The sequence below is a fragment of the Gekko japonicus genome, unplaced genomic scaffold (assembly GCF_001447785.1).
Source record: "Gekko japonicus isolate JY-2015 unplaced genomic scaffold, Gekko_japonicus_V1.1 scaffold1302, whole genome shotgun sequence".
NCBI lineage: Eukaryota > Metazoa > Chordata > Lepidosauria > Squamata > Gekkonidae > Gekko > Gekko japonicus.
This window is the reverse complement of record NW_015173167.1, coordinates 373591-388678: the sequence shown is the minus strand read 5'-3', so window position 1 is coordinate 388678 and position 15088 is coordinate 373591. Positions and strand designations below refer to the sequence as shown.

At 40.2% G+C, this 15088-nt stretch overlaps 1 protein-coding gene across 1 annotated transcript in view; it reads right to left on the bottom strand.

Annotated features, from left to right (window-relative positions):
- Window positions 1–11883: 11883 nt before the first annotated feature.
- The window catches only part of NPR3 (natriuretic peptide receptor 3), a 52917-nt gene continuing 49712 nt past the window's right edge, over window positions 11884–15088 (bottom strand). The window contains 2 exon segments of the mRNA XM_015422521.1: window positions 11884–11995; window positions 14344–14428. Of these exon segments, the coding sequence (XP_015278007.1) occupies window positions 11884–11995; window positions 14344–14428 (197 nt within the window).

Here is a 15088-nt window from a genome sequence, read left to right as displayed (position 1 = left end):
GGGGGGGGGGGGGGGGAGGTATTTGTGAATTTCCTGCATTGTGCAGGGGGCTGGACTACATGACTCTGGGGGTACCTTCCAACTCTATGATTCTAGATAGAGAGTTGTGGGGGGGTTTCCACACCACAATGTTGTTCAGCAGCAAGTCTTTGATTGTGTATACTCTTAACTGATCATCAGAACACAGTAATAGTAGTATGTATAAATTTGGGTCTTTAATGGGAATTCTTTTGTTATAACATGAGAACATAACCATTTTGACTATCTGAAATGTTTACAAGAAAATGTACACAATTAATAGCCAATGAACACAAATGATATTTGAAACGAGGATCTTGTAAAAGTAATAAAAATACATCACACAGAGGTTATATCCACAGTCATGAATTCTCATTTTCTACAGAAGTACAATAAATAAAATCACATCATATGCAAATAGTTCTACTTACATCAGTACAACATATTGTGCAGCACTCCATTCATTTTCTACCAGACCAATATGACATTTCTAGATTATTCTAGTATATTTCCTTACAATCTTAGTAATGTTTCCCACAATGGGGACAGGAAGACAAAGTTAAACCTCCATAATTTCTAAGACGAATCCTCATAGTTTTGTAATTACATACTCTGCACAAGGAACAAAACAAATCTGTCTTGTAAGGAGAGTAACCTCAGTTTTTTACTCCAATGAAGATCTCTACCTATAAGAGGTAGATAATTTAGGTGATAAGACTGTGTGGTAAGAGTCTGCTTTGCTAATGTTTTCAAAAGGTAAATGTTTAAACCTAGTATTGGCTGTCATGGGAGAACTAGTTTTACTGACCAAATTGTCCGCTGAATAAGCTTTTTTTTTGGGGGGGGGGATCTATTCAAGAATCCAAATGGAGATTTGATGTGAGGACAGTAGTCAAGTAGTGTCCAAGTTGGTCTGCCTAGTTTACTATATACATAGATACACAGTGTGATTATAAGCACTTGAAAAGATGACTTTCTTTTATGTTCCATTGTCTTATTGCAGACGAGACACCAAAGGGTAGTGTAAGTGGTTGCATATCACATTCTGAGTGCTGCATCCAATAGTACAATTCTCATGAACAGAAATGGCTCCCTGACTACAACTGGAATGTGAAAAGGACTTGTGCACCTGCCATCCTGTGACATTTTGTCAAGCCAGCCCTTGCTATACTTGTATGATTCTTAATGTATAAATCCTTTGCACATAAGAAGCGTCTTTGGAAGCACACTTACAAGAGAAGATGACAGTGGATATAATTACCAGATCAGGGTGCACTTGGATTTTTTTTCTTTGTTTTGTTCAGCAGCAGTAGCTGCAGCTGCTGCTTCATTCAGATATTTTGTATACTTGGGATGGGAGGCACAAAAGTAATTTAGTGGTTCAGCATGAAGAACTCAAAAGGAGAATGGCAAAGGTGTAAGCACCAATTGCTTGGCCCTAAAATGTGACTTCCACTGATTGCAGCGAGAGAAGCGCTACTGAAAATCAGAATGGTTAGGCTGATCCTTCTTTTTCAGTGGTAAGATTCCAATATCAGTTTATCAAAGCATACAGTCAGTCCCGCCAGACTTTTTAAAAAAGTCATATTCAGTTATCATGTTCTTTTTATTTTAAGAATTTATAAATCGCAGTTCTGCCAGGAAAGGAAAAAAGGGACTAAACACTGCAACAGAATTATTAAGGTAGCTCATTCTTAAGGTCATCCATACGAAAATGTAAGACATTATTTTCCAGTTGTTGCCACAACATTGTCCAAGGTACAGAAGAGTGTCCTTAAGAGTTTACTCTGGAAGAGCTCCCATTGACCTTTCAGTGACTGCTGTATCTGAAGTGAGTAGTGACTCGTGAAAGCTCCTACCCTGCCACAGATTTTGTTAGTCTTTACGGTGCTCCTGGACCTCTTGTTCTTTTCTGCTGCTACAGACAGAATAACATGGCTACCCATCTTGATCTGCTCTACAGTGTTATCTCAGCACAATCAAGACTTATGATTATTCTAGCATGTACCAGTAGCCACTTGGTCACACCAGATATGTATCTAAATCTTAATCGAGATCTAAAGTCCATAAGGAACAAAGGAAGGCCTTTGTGCCTTCCAGTTCAGATTTTAAAAGTCACTTTAAAAATGCCCTACATGTTACATTTGCTTTGCTTGGTCAAGTGTCTCTCAAGAAATATCACACAGAAGAAAAACCAAACAAACATTTCCTTAATGTATTACATCACTTAGTAAATCCCCCTAATATAAGTAGGGCTGCTTAACATATGAACATTAGCAGTATCAAATTCTCTAGAATACTTTGCTTGTAATGCAGAACATTAATGTCAGTGGTTAATGTGAATCTTGAGAAGAGCACTTTAAAAAAAACTATTGCTTATATGCTTTAAGATGTTTGTGTTCATCAATAAAAGGGTGCTTTTGGGAAGAAATACATATGAAAAAGAGAAGAGATTGGATTTATACCCCGCCCTTCACTACCCAAAGGTGTCTCAGAGCGGCTTACAAACTCCTTTCCCTTCCCCTCCCCACAACAGACACCCCGTGAGGTAGGTGGGGCTGAGAGAACTCTGACAGAAACTGCTCTTTTTCAAAAACAGCTGTGCCAGAATTATAGCTTGCCCAAGGTCATCCAGCCAGGTGCAAATGGAGGCGTGGGGAATCAAACCCGGTTCTCCCAGATTAGAGTTCGCACACTTAACCACTACACCAAACTGGCTCCTTATGGACTTAAATTTAAGTGTCTACAAAACAATACAATGATTTTAGAAAGCTTATTTTTACTTTATTTTCAAAATTCAATGGCAGGGATACTACCACAAAACAAAAGACCTCCTCATTTATTCTTCTTAAAGCTAAATCCACAAGGAAGGTATCCCTATTCTACCTTCATGCCAGGCTGAAGGTCACTTGCAAAACTTAGGGTTTTTCCCATAGTGCTTTGGTTTATCCCGATTTCTGCACACATTTTTGTACCTTTAGTTTTTGCTTAGGTTATTTTGGTTATTCCCCAGGTTTTTTTCTGGTTCTTTTGAAACCACCTTTACCTTGATCCTTTTCTGGAAGTGAATTTAGAGTTGGCTTTTGCCTCATGTGTGATGTTTCTATTGGTTGTCTTTGTCCCACTCATCTCCATCCTACTTTTCAATGACTGGACTGCCTCCATTGTCAACTACTCCATCTCCTCTCTCCCCCGAAGAGCGTTTTCAGGGTTTTTTTTTAAAGCCCTAAAATATTGATATCCCAATATAATGTTGTAAAGATAGCTGAAGCAGGGTGTCTGAATTCCCAGCTTTCATTTTTTAAAAGTAAGTCTCTAGCTCCATCCCTCATGGAGATATAAGGGAAAAGGCATATCTCTGTGAGGAAGGGAAACAGAGACTTACTTTTTTTTTTTTTTTAAAGAAATGAAAGTTGGAAATTGAGACAACCTGCTTCAACTATCATAATGACACTATAGTGTTATATCAATATTTTAAGGCCTTTTTTAAAAATAGGGGAGGTGCTGTGACACCACCAATGATGACACTGATGACAGCACCCTCCCTTGAAAATCTCCACTATTTAAGGCACACGCAGAAAAAAAATGACTTCACAACTGAACATGCACAGGGAGGGCAGATGTGCAGAAAAACCATGCCCAGACCAATTCTAATGCTTGTGGATCACCTGCCAAGAAAATCAGGAGCAAGCTGAGCGTGTGAAAAGGATCTCAGAGTCTTAAGAAGCAGGGACATCATAGTAGTTTAAAGAACTGTTATTGGCTAACACTTTCCAGGGTATTTTTACTAAGGATATCTACTGGCCAAATTTCAATCTGCTTTATCAAGAAATTTGCTAGGGAAAGTCATAAAGAATGCAGATTGGTTTAAAACATGTTTTATCTGTCCATTATTATTGAGAGTGCGTATAAACGAGTGACACTGCTTATTTATGAGTGGATACAGATATTCATCTTTGAGACCACTTCCACAGTAGTGAAATTCCCCACACTAACAGTGTTAAAACTGCACATTATGTGAAATTTTCCACAGTAGGTTTTTCCTCACCACGTGCAAACCCGAAGTTTTCTCCTTCTTATCCCATATTTTCAGAACTTGCTAAAACTAGGGATTCCAAAAATGCGAGGCAAGGAGGAGAAAACTTTGGGTTTGCACCTGGTGAGGGGGAAAAAAATCTACTGTGGACAATTTCACACAATGCGCAGTTTTTAAAACATCAATGTGGAGAATTTCACTACCGTGGAAATGGTCTGAGTCATCTGTGTAGTCCCACTTTTTTTGATGAACAAGTTATAGGTAAGTGCAACCCTCTTTTCTACAAATATATCCAAGTTTTTACAGTCTGAGATTTTAGTTCTGTGGCCACAATTAACACGGAATTTATAACATACCTACAAAACTACAGAGCCAAAGTAGGGACATTTTTTTATTATTTGGGTATTTTCGTTGTGTTGTTTAACTAGGAAAATTTCAAAAATTACTTCTCAAATTAAAGGATGCATGGTTTTGCCACAGCTTTCAGTTTCTTCAACTTCTGATGGTTGTGCATACCTTGAGGGTATCGAATGTTATGGCCAAAGTATGTAGGTGCATATCTGAAAGCATCAATTTTCTCAACATAATCGGGAATATATCCCTAGCATTATTTTGGTTTTGGTAATATGTTTAGGACCAACTTGTTACTAACAGTGTAATAACTGGCATGCACCATAAATTTACTCTCTTGGTGTTAGGACAGGAGAGCAGGCAAGCAGTGTCATCTGAGAAGATAGACCTTGCAACTGAGAAGGAGGAATCTCCCATTAATTTGTTGCTGAATCAGCCTCTGTCTGAACAGCAAGACTCCTGAGGAATGGCTTCTTTCTTGCTTGCTTGCTTTCTTCTCTCAAATGTTCTCTCCCGTAAATTCCTGGCATCTTCTGAGTTAGTAGGGGCAGGTGAAAGAAATGGTTCCACTGCTTCTTTAGGGGGAAAGTGGAGGAAGTGATTCTTTATGAAGACAATGGTGCTGCATTTTCACACTGGGGGGGATATAGCTTTACCTGTATTTGGGTGATCTGATTTGTCCTCCGTTGTGTGCCGTGGGAGAAGGATATAGCTACAGAGACCATATCGTCTTGGAGTTGTAATGGATATGATCTGCAAGAGGATCTTTTCTCATCAAAGAAGATAATTTCTGTCACAACTGGTTGTCACTCAGCACACAGATCAACTTGTGTTGCCCAGCTTCAGGAACAATAATATAATGTATAGATGGACACGATATAATTCTCATCCACTCCAGAAGTTTCTGCTCCCTTGCCAATGCCAACTCGCCTTCAAACAACTGCTCAGGATAGCAATCAGTTTGAGATTCTTTGCTCTGGTGAATGGAGACGGATCACCTTGTCAAAGACCTCTCTGAGACTGCAATGCAGTCCATTCACTAACAATATGATGTCATCTAGGTGAAGAACTGACTGCTGGGGTAAAATGGTATAAGACCAGTGATCAGCATCTGATGCTTCTTGCCAAAGCTTGAGCTCAGGGGAGCAAGACACAAACACATTCATTGAGACATCCACTTTCTAATCTGCACAGACAACGTTACTATTCAAACTCATATCAAATGCCAGGGTGACACAGGATCCAGTTGTCTCCAGGTATCATGCCATCTTCTATTCACTTGGGTTGAGGGAACTCTTGCATTCATCTCAGCAAGGTATGCCCGGGGCTCATAGAAGTCCAGGCAGAAAGTACTAGACTGGGGAAGACCATAATTATCATATTTGATAAATTTAAAGAGTCAGGAACCATGGCCTCTCCCCAGCTGAGATAGTTCTTCTGTCTCAGGGTTCAGTGTTTCCTCAAAATCCATAATGGCTTCAGTTCCACCCATGGAAATTCAGAGGAGGAGATTCCTAGGAAGACTGTTAGAAGGCAGTCTAAGCAGGTCTGGAATGGTGGCATACATTTTTTCTAAATAAATGGCCTCTTTTGGCATCCCAAAATCTGTGTATAACCAGAATCTGTGACATCATAGAGAGCCTTTCAAGGTGATACAGATACAAGATTATCTCCTTCTTTAGCCATGGTACCTGACATTCTGGCTTTTCCTCAGATCAGCAGAGATCAAAAGGCAGCCACAAGTACCTTCAGTAAGCAACTTGTAGCCCTAGGCAACATCCCAAGGAGTGAAGGTTATTCTCTGTCACAACAGCCACTCATAAAGTGATTCTTTCTGCTGAGAAGTTGTTCTGTGTTTTCCATAAAAATAGTCTTCTATACACTCCTCTGTTCCCAAGGAATTCTTTGTTAAAGGAAACCAGCATCTAGTTTTTGCAACAATCTATATCCGTAAGTTACAAAACTCATGAACAAGTTGAATATAAGATCTTTGAGGCTGTATTATCAGTAGGTCCCTAGAATTTAGATGACAGCCTATTCATATGCAATAAGCAATGATCTCAGGGGTGTACTGTTTCCAGATCAGCAGATGTGTTTCAGCATGCACATCCCTAGAATATAAGTCTTGAGGTAGCAGTATGCAAAAAACAAGTTTAGTTTTTTCCTAATTCAGGTCTATTGGACCTGAAAAATATCAGTATTCCTGAATATTCCCGAATACCAATATCGATTCTGTACTGGGATTCAGGTAAATATTCGGGAAACCCGAATTTATTTGGCTCCATTATACCCTAGGTTATAATGGAGAAGGGATTTAAGCTTTAAATGCTTGCTGAGTTCACTTGAGTCGTGCTGCCACCGAGTCGCGTTGCAGTGGTGGCACGATCTGGTGAGTGAACTCAGTAGGCAGATAGTATCAGCTTTTATCAGCTGAACTCAGTAGGCAGATAGTATCAGCTTTTATTTGAGCATGACTATTTAGGTAGCCAAATACAGATCTCTGAATAAATACCCCCCAAATACTGATAAGGTATTTTTCGGGTATTTATTTGGTTCAGTATATACCGAGCGCACACCCCTATCTTGAGGACAGCCTCCCACATTGGCGATCACAGCACTTTCAGTAAAGGAAGCGGACTACTTCTGCAGCTACAACTGCCCCTCTGGAAAAAATGTGGGCAATTGGGTTTTCTGAAACTCTCTCACTTTGTTCCATTCATTTGGTCTCAAACTATATTATCCTGTATGTCTTGCTCATTATTATGCGGTTGTCAATCACCTCTATTCTGGCAGGTACTGTTTGTTCTCAAGTTTCTGGTTTCCCATGGGGTTCCCTCTGTGATGTCTGTCTCACTTGTTAGTCTGTAGAAGCTGTATTCATTCTTAGTCTTCTGTATGAGTCTGCTGCATGTCCTGAAGATGGAAAGGTCCTCCGCTTCAGCTGAGATAGACTTCTCAGACTTTGTCTGGAGAACTGGGTTAAACACTTTCCTGCCATGACTGCAATGAATCTTCTTGGCAAGTCTAACTGACTATTTAATTATACATCATTTTGGTAGCATTTTCTCAGGGCTAGTCCTGAGAAATATAAAGTTTAACTAAAACTTTATTTTACATAGGCTGAGAAATCTTTGCATATCTCTCAGTTTTAATTGAACTTGGTGCACTGGGAGTTTGCATACTTGGATCCAAAGTACAAATTAGTCTGAATGTTAGTTGCCATGTTTTAGACAAGTACTATTTTTGTGGTCCATCTTTGTATGCCATTTGTGGAGCAATAAATATGCTGAAAAAACCTGAAGGTAAACAATTACTACCGAACTATTAGAATTAAAAGAGGGACCTCTGTCCCTTTAATTACTTGATCCAGACAGAGCCAGGGGAAGTACTCCAAAGTGCATATTCGAAAATTGGAACCTTAGTTTGTTCATTTTAGTAAGTACTTTGAAATGAGTTGTGACATGCAACTGCTTCTGGAACTATACATTGAAATCAGTGTGTGGCGTTCATTTTTAAACTAACGGCAGAACGTAAATGGTCTGGAAAGCCAAACTGACCAAGTCCAACTTGCTCCATTTATGGACTCAGCTAGATTTGAATGAAAGACGTAATTTTGTGCACTCAATGTAAAAATGACGATTTTATTTTTAAATGGGAGCCTGATTTCATAGGAAGATCCCTATTTGCAAACCAGATGTCTGTTGGTTCAGTAGTATGACTTATGAACAACAGCTGAAATATGGTGCTTTTGATTTATTATGCTCGTGCCAATTTTCTGACTTCAAACTAAACAAAGAAGGAAAGAAAGGAAATTGATTATTCGTTTTATTGGTCCTACTTCTGTTGGTACACAGGAAAGCCTGAAAATCATGAAGGGCTGGAACAAAGTTGGAACGCTTGCATGCTCGCAGTGCCGGATTTAGGCATAAACTAAATAAGCTACAGCTTAGGGCCTCGCAATCTGCTGGGGCCTCGAATAAAAACACAATATAAAAAATGATTTCAAATATTAAAAAGGCGTATATATTTTAAATTTTTCTGAGACCAGCTGATGTAATTTAAAACAGTAGGGGGCCTCTGGGTTTTGTATAGCTTAGCGCCTCAGCAAGTCTAAATCCGGCCCTGCATGCTCGTTCAGTCTTATTTACTGTTTTTCAGCTGGCTCAGAGAGCATTTAACGTTAAATTTCAGCACATTCTTTTGTGTACTACTGGTAGGTTTTAGCAACAATATAGTGCACAATGATTCCTTTGATTTCAGCTGGACTTTACATCTAGACCCTGAGCTATGGTGGCCTATTTATTGTGTATGTGTGCGCCCGAACAAACCACTATAGTGAAAAATATGTTTTGCTGGCAATTCATTTTTTATGCTTTTTTGGAAGAGTTTGAAGTCTCAACATAGTATAAGGAGAGATTGCAGCAAAAAGGTGTTTTTTAAAAAAAAAACAAAAAAAAAAACCACACACTGATTTAGAGACAGAACAGCAATTTAGGACAAAACAGATGATATTTAGGCCCTTAGGGACTGAATGATCTAGGCAGGTGGCTTTCAGACTGTGTTCTGGGGGGATCCAGGGATTCCCTCGAAGTTCTCAATGATTCCTCAGTAAGAAGATTAGCAATAAATAGCAAGCTTCCCTGTAGGTTGCAGATCCACCATTACTGATCCTCCTCTGTACTACATAACCACAGGGGGAAAAAAGGTTGGATGCCTTTTAAGGATTATCATGCCAACACCCTCCATGAACGGAACACATTCCTTAAAACGTGCCTTAGAATCTTCTACAATGTGCTGGGTTCAATGGTGGCAGGTGAGGTAGTATGCTGAAGCCACAACAGGCAGGAAGAGGTCACCTTTACTGAATGGCCACTGACATGTGGGGGACCTGGGTGGTGGGAGGGGAGGATGTGCAGCTCAGTGGTATAATGCATGCTTTGCATGCAGAAGATCCTGTGTTTACTCTCTGATATCTGCAATTAAAGGGTATACGGGAGCAGGCGTTGGGAAAGAACTCTCTCTACAGAAAACCATAAGGAGCCACTGGCAGTCAGGCCAGACTATACAGAGTGGGACGATCAACTTGATGTAAGGCAACTTCATATGTTATTGAATGTCAACACCATGCAGGTGCACAGCTGCTGATTGGCTAGGACTGCCCAGTGTTTTGCCACTCACAGGAAGTAGCATCTTTCTGTGTCTTACTTCCCAGTGACCCCCTCAATGGGCTTCTGCTGGAAAGCATGCTGGGGTTTCTCAACAGACGAGTCAATAAGAAACAGAAGGCTGAAAGTCTGAAAAAATAAACCTGATCTAAAAGCATTTTTTAAAATCAACATATATCAAAAGGATTTGTTTTGTCTTTAAAGCCTCAAGATCCATGCATCCTTTTAGTAGCACAGATGTGCTGAGACAAATTTATGCTTAGACAATGGCTGACCATATTTACATGAACTGTATAGTATAGTCAGTGGAATCTTGCCACTAAATAACACAGCAGTGCCTGGGAAAAGAAAGGGGGCAGAGTGGCCAATATTCAAAAGTTAAGGATAGGATTTTTTATTTAAAACTAAGAAGTTCCATGTTCATTACTATTCACGCCTTTAAAAAAAATAGCTCTTCAAATGTCCTCTCACCTTGACTTTCCAAAGTGAAATAAAAACAAAACAAAAATAGACTTTTTTTCTAATAGAAAAATATAAAATAAGAATACCTAAAAATAAAACGTTAACCTGGAATGTCATCTTTTGTACAACAACAACAAAGTTTCGAGTTAACTTTACTGTACAAAATTAATTATTTACATAGTTTGGGCCACACTCAGGTCTCAAAGGTGGCAAGTGGGGCGTTCCAGAGCAGGGATACTATGTTACATCCTGAACTGCTAATCATTTACTCGGAAGTAAGTCCCACAGGTTTCAATGGAACATACTGCTGAGTAACAACTTGGTTTTCAAAAACAGACAAATTATGCAGGAACCCAGACTCCCCCATCGCCATGGTTTTCCTGCACAGATCAAAAAACCCCTCACCTTATTTAATCGTATTCATTGCCTGTGCTGGCAACCAAGATCTGAAGGTGATGGGCAATCGGGTCGGGAAAGGAGAACAGCAGGCAAAGAGCCAGAAGCCAACGTCCAGCTGTTTGCGCCTGTGTCTGTGTCGAGATTAACATAATCGGCTTTGGCAGTGGCAGGAACCTTAATTACAGTAATTGGCGGGAGGCTACATGCAGCAAAATGAGATGGAAAGAAGGTCTTGCGGCGACAGGATAGACTGGACCTCTTCAAAATGCAGGCAGGGAAATAACATTTTTGATACTGCTGGGTCTACCATTTGTACTTTAAGTGGAAACCTAGAATAGCAATGATAATCTAGAACCTTTCCCTCAAATGTTCTAATTTTTGACTTACAGGGATTTTTTTTTTTTTTACTGTCAGTGAGTGTTGTTGAACAAAAATGTCACCGTCACCATCTAGGAGTCTGGAATGCAACTTCACCACTTCAGGATTCCATCGTCTCACGCGGGTTCATGTGTAGATGAGGCCTGAGTCTCTGCTTTTCTTCTGCAACTGTTTGAGCTTATTTTACACTATCCCAGAGAATCTAAAGCAGGAATTCTATGCGAGTCTTGGTATCTTGAAGTGATCCCTAATACAAAATTCCTATTTATATTGTGGTTATGTTTCAAAAATGTGGGAACTTTCTAGAAACAAATGGTGATTTGCTTAGACCCAATTTTTTTCTTCTTCTCCAGAGGCACTGGCATTCAGTTGCCTTATCTACACTACTAAAACAAAAACTTCAAGGAAATCCTTTCAGAGAGGTTACTATGGGAACAATCTCATCTCCTGATAGGAAAAAAAAATATCTGTTGTGTGAAAAGGCCCTTACAATCAGACTGTCTTTTCTTATCCCTTTCCTCGAGTTCCATGAACAAACATGTGTCTGTTCTCTTTCCACAAATTACATAGTACCGTGCTACCTATGCACTCCCTTTCTTTCCCTTGCTGCCCTCAATAAACTCAACATATTTCTGCTCCTGCCATGAAAGCAGCATTTATGTCTCTGAGATCCCTCTTTTACAATTACTCTGGCGTGAGATAACAGCGCAAGAAGGCCCATCTGGAGTTCACAAGAAGGAATCAAGGAAGAACGATTCACATATCCAAGAAGCAAACGGCTGGCCAAAGCCACCTCACTTAGAATACACACAAAGTGTTATGGAGCATCTTGCACTGAGAATTTTTTTTTTAAAAAACCAGCACTTTGTTTTCGTAATTATCCTTTCCACGAGAGAAAAAGGCCATGTGGCATAATGTGGCTAGTAAATCATTCCTGAGTTTCCGAAAGAAATTAAGACAAAATTACTCTACTTTTGAAATGCTGAGTCCTTAATGAGCTGCTTCTTTTCTGTAGCCCTCTTTGGTAGGATCCATTTTTCTACAAATTTCCCCCACAATTTCTTTCTCTCGAGTTCATGCTGCAGAAAAGTGCGATCTGATAGAGTCTTCTCGTAACTGTCTGTGCTTGCCGATATTGTATTCCTCCAATTGAGTTCGTCTCTCAATAGTTATTCTGTACTTTTTTCTGCATAAAAAGGAATGGATAGCACAGGGTAAGCAAATCTCCTGCTTCTGTTTAGCAAAAGCAATATAATGCCCTTCAGAAAATGGACAAATGGGTTTCAAATGATAAACGGGATGAATGAATGGCACTGACAAAAGATTAAAGGGGCGTGTGCCTTGGAGCATTTTCACCTAGCTCAAAAGTTTCACACATATTGCCCTTGCTTTCACAAATTTGAAACTAAGCACCCAGCGCAACCAGTCCTTTGAAGTTACAGGGCTGCAATTTATAAAAACCAGTTAATTGATATTCTTAGATATATTTAAATGGAATCAGTTGTATATGGGTCCATAAAGGTAAAGGTTTCCCTTGCTTGAAAGCTAGTCAAATCCAACTCTAGGGGGCGCTGCTCAACTGTTTCCAAGCTGAAGAGCCAGCGCTGTCCAAAGACGTTTCCGTGGTCATGTGGCTGGCATGACTAAATGCTGAGGCACACGGAATGCTGTCACCTTCCCACCGAAGTATTTATCTACTTGCAATTTCTTGCTTTTGAACTGCTAGTTGGCAGGAGCTGGAACTAGAGACGGGAGCTCACTCTGCCACGTGGCACTAGGGTCTCAAACTGCCAAGCTACAGACCTTCCGGTCTGCAGCTTCAGTGTCTTAACCTCTGAGTAACCGCGGCCCCTATGGGCACTAGTCCGTGACTCAAGTGGTTTGTTGTTATACATTCACTAACATCATGCTTCTTAGTGCTAAATAAGCAGAAACAGATTCCAGATATCCAAGGCAGAAACAAGTCTGTTCATGTTTCAATAATACAGTTATCTACATTAAAAATTAAGCTGTTTTTGTGAAATGTGAAAGCTGCAAAGGATGTGGATGTGCCAATGTGCAGCGAACAGGCACACTAGTATCATTTTTAGAGGAGCACCGGAAAATGTTTTAAGAACTTTGGTTAATTATTTAATTGTCTATTTGGTAATTTTAATCTGTATTCTTATTGTTTTATTGTTATTACCTGGCATTATGCCTTTGTTAGCCGCCCTGAGCCTGCGGGGAGGGCGGGATATAAATCCAAATAAATAAATAAATAAATAAATAATTTTTGTCTTCATAACAAACCTTTCACAAATAGGGATCTTAAGGAATTGTTCTTACAGTACAAAAGAATTCATTTGCAACAGAAAGTTTTCCTCCTGATCTGACATAATAGCACTAAATATTCCTTGAGGTATAACAGTATGAAATGACTTGGGCAAATTCTCCACATTGAGAAACCTGTAAATGTAATTTAGATTGGACATTTCAGAAGCAATCACTTACAATGATGCCACTGGAAAGGGGTAGGTGCCCCAGTACTAAACTGAGAGAAAGGGTGGGTGATTAAATGCAAAATGTATTTATTTATTCACTTGTGGTATCTTGTGCACCCTAGAACGAAAGTGTACATTAAGGGCGTGTTAAGACATTGCCATGTTCACACTGTCAGTCTAGCCAGTCCTTCACCATATGTTTGCCTGTGACCTCTTGTGAAATTTCAGTTACATGCCTCTATGTAACGGCAGTAGCAATTTTAAGGATCATGGCTGCACCTTCTTTGCTTGCCACAATCATGGGACTTGCTAGGGCTGTTTCTAGGAATGACTTGGGTCATGCCTCCATCATGATGTCTGAAAGTGTGTAGGCAAGGCTCGCCGTGACTAGGGCCAGATCCTTTTCAGTGGCGGCCCCTACCTGGTGGAACAAGCTCCCGGAGGAGATCAGGGCCCTGCGGGACCTTATGCAGTTCCGCAGGGCCTGTAAGATGAGCTCTTCCGCCAGGCTTTCACATAGGGGCCGCCACTACCACTACCACCGCCACCCATGCGGTGGACAACATCGGGGTTAAGGATGGCCCGGGAAGATCCGCCACAATTTCAGCATGACTGATACCACTGGATCTACCTGGTTAGGATACGCTATAGGTTAACATCATCCCTGGAGAACTGTCTGTTTACCATCTGTCACGTATCCGGAGACCATCTTGTTTTTAAATTGAATACAACTGTTATTAATGTTTTTATTGTTTTTATCTGTTTTATATCGGCTTTGCCCCTTGTAAGCCGCCCTGAGACCACTCCGCGGGGAGGGCGGGGTAAAAATCTCAATAAATAAATAAATAAATAAATAAATAAAAAGGGTGAGCACACAGAGAACACAAGATACAGACAAGATTCCTACAGAAATCCTTTCTGCGTGAAAACACAGCACAGGTTCTTACTTCGACACCTGGCCCTGCCCTTCTCCTGTCCTTTTCTTTGCAAGCCAAAAAGTGTCATGTACAGTAGGTGCGTGTGGGTATTTTCCCCCCCAAAAAACTGAACCAACCTGAAAAAGTAGAAGGCCATCAACAGTCCCGCTCCTAGCAAAGCGCCCACAACAATACCTGTAACTGCTGACTCTCCTAGGCCACCTGCTTGAAAAATTAAAAAAAATAAACAGCAATTCACACAGGCACTGCTAAATTAATAACTTATAGCCACATTGTTCCTATATCTACTTTGACAAAATTTCAAAAGTAGGTGTTTGCTTCACTCTTGAGAGCTTATGATCTTCCTGCGGGTTTTATGTTCACTTTGAGCTTTTAAAAAATCCCAAATGCAACTGAAATTCAGTCACGGTTATAACAGATAGGCTACATTGCAGTGTTTTTTTTAACAGAAAAGCATGTTTATTCACGTCATATGATATTCTTCAAGCCTAGCACAGAAGTGTTGTCCTGACAGTTTGGTCTTATGCAGATTTACACAGAAGTTATGTCCTGCAAGTTCAGTGGGGGGTTATTACCGAAATAACCACCCACAGGACTGCAACCTTAGACAGTCAATGACAGTATTAATTGATGATGACGTCCAAGAAACGTTTACTAAATTGGGAAATCCATGTAAACTGTTCATAGGTCGTTGTCCTCAGTGTATGAAAATGCACCTCTTGCTAGATTTTCTGCATACACATTTCCCCTTCTGATCACCATTGGGCCGGCTCAGCTTCTAATCACATTGTGCTTCTTTCTTCACCACGTGCAGGACACATATACCAATGTATTCTGCTTGCTGGTCCTCCCTTCTCTGCC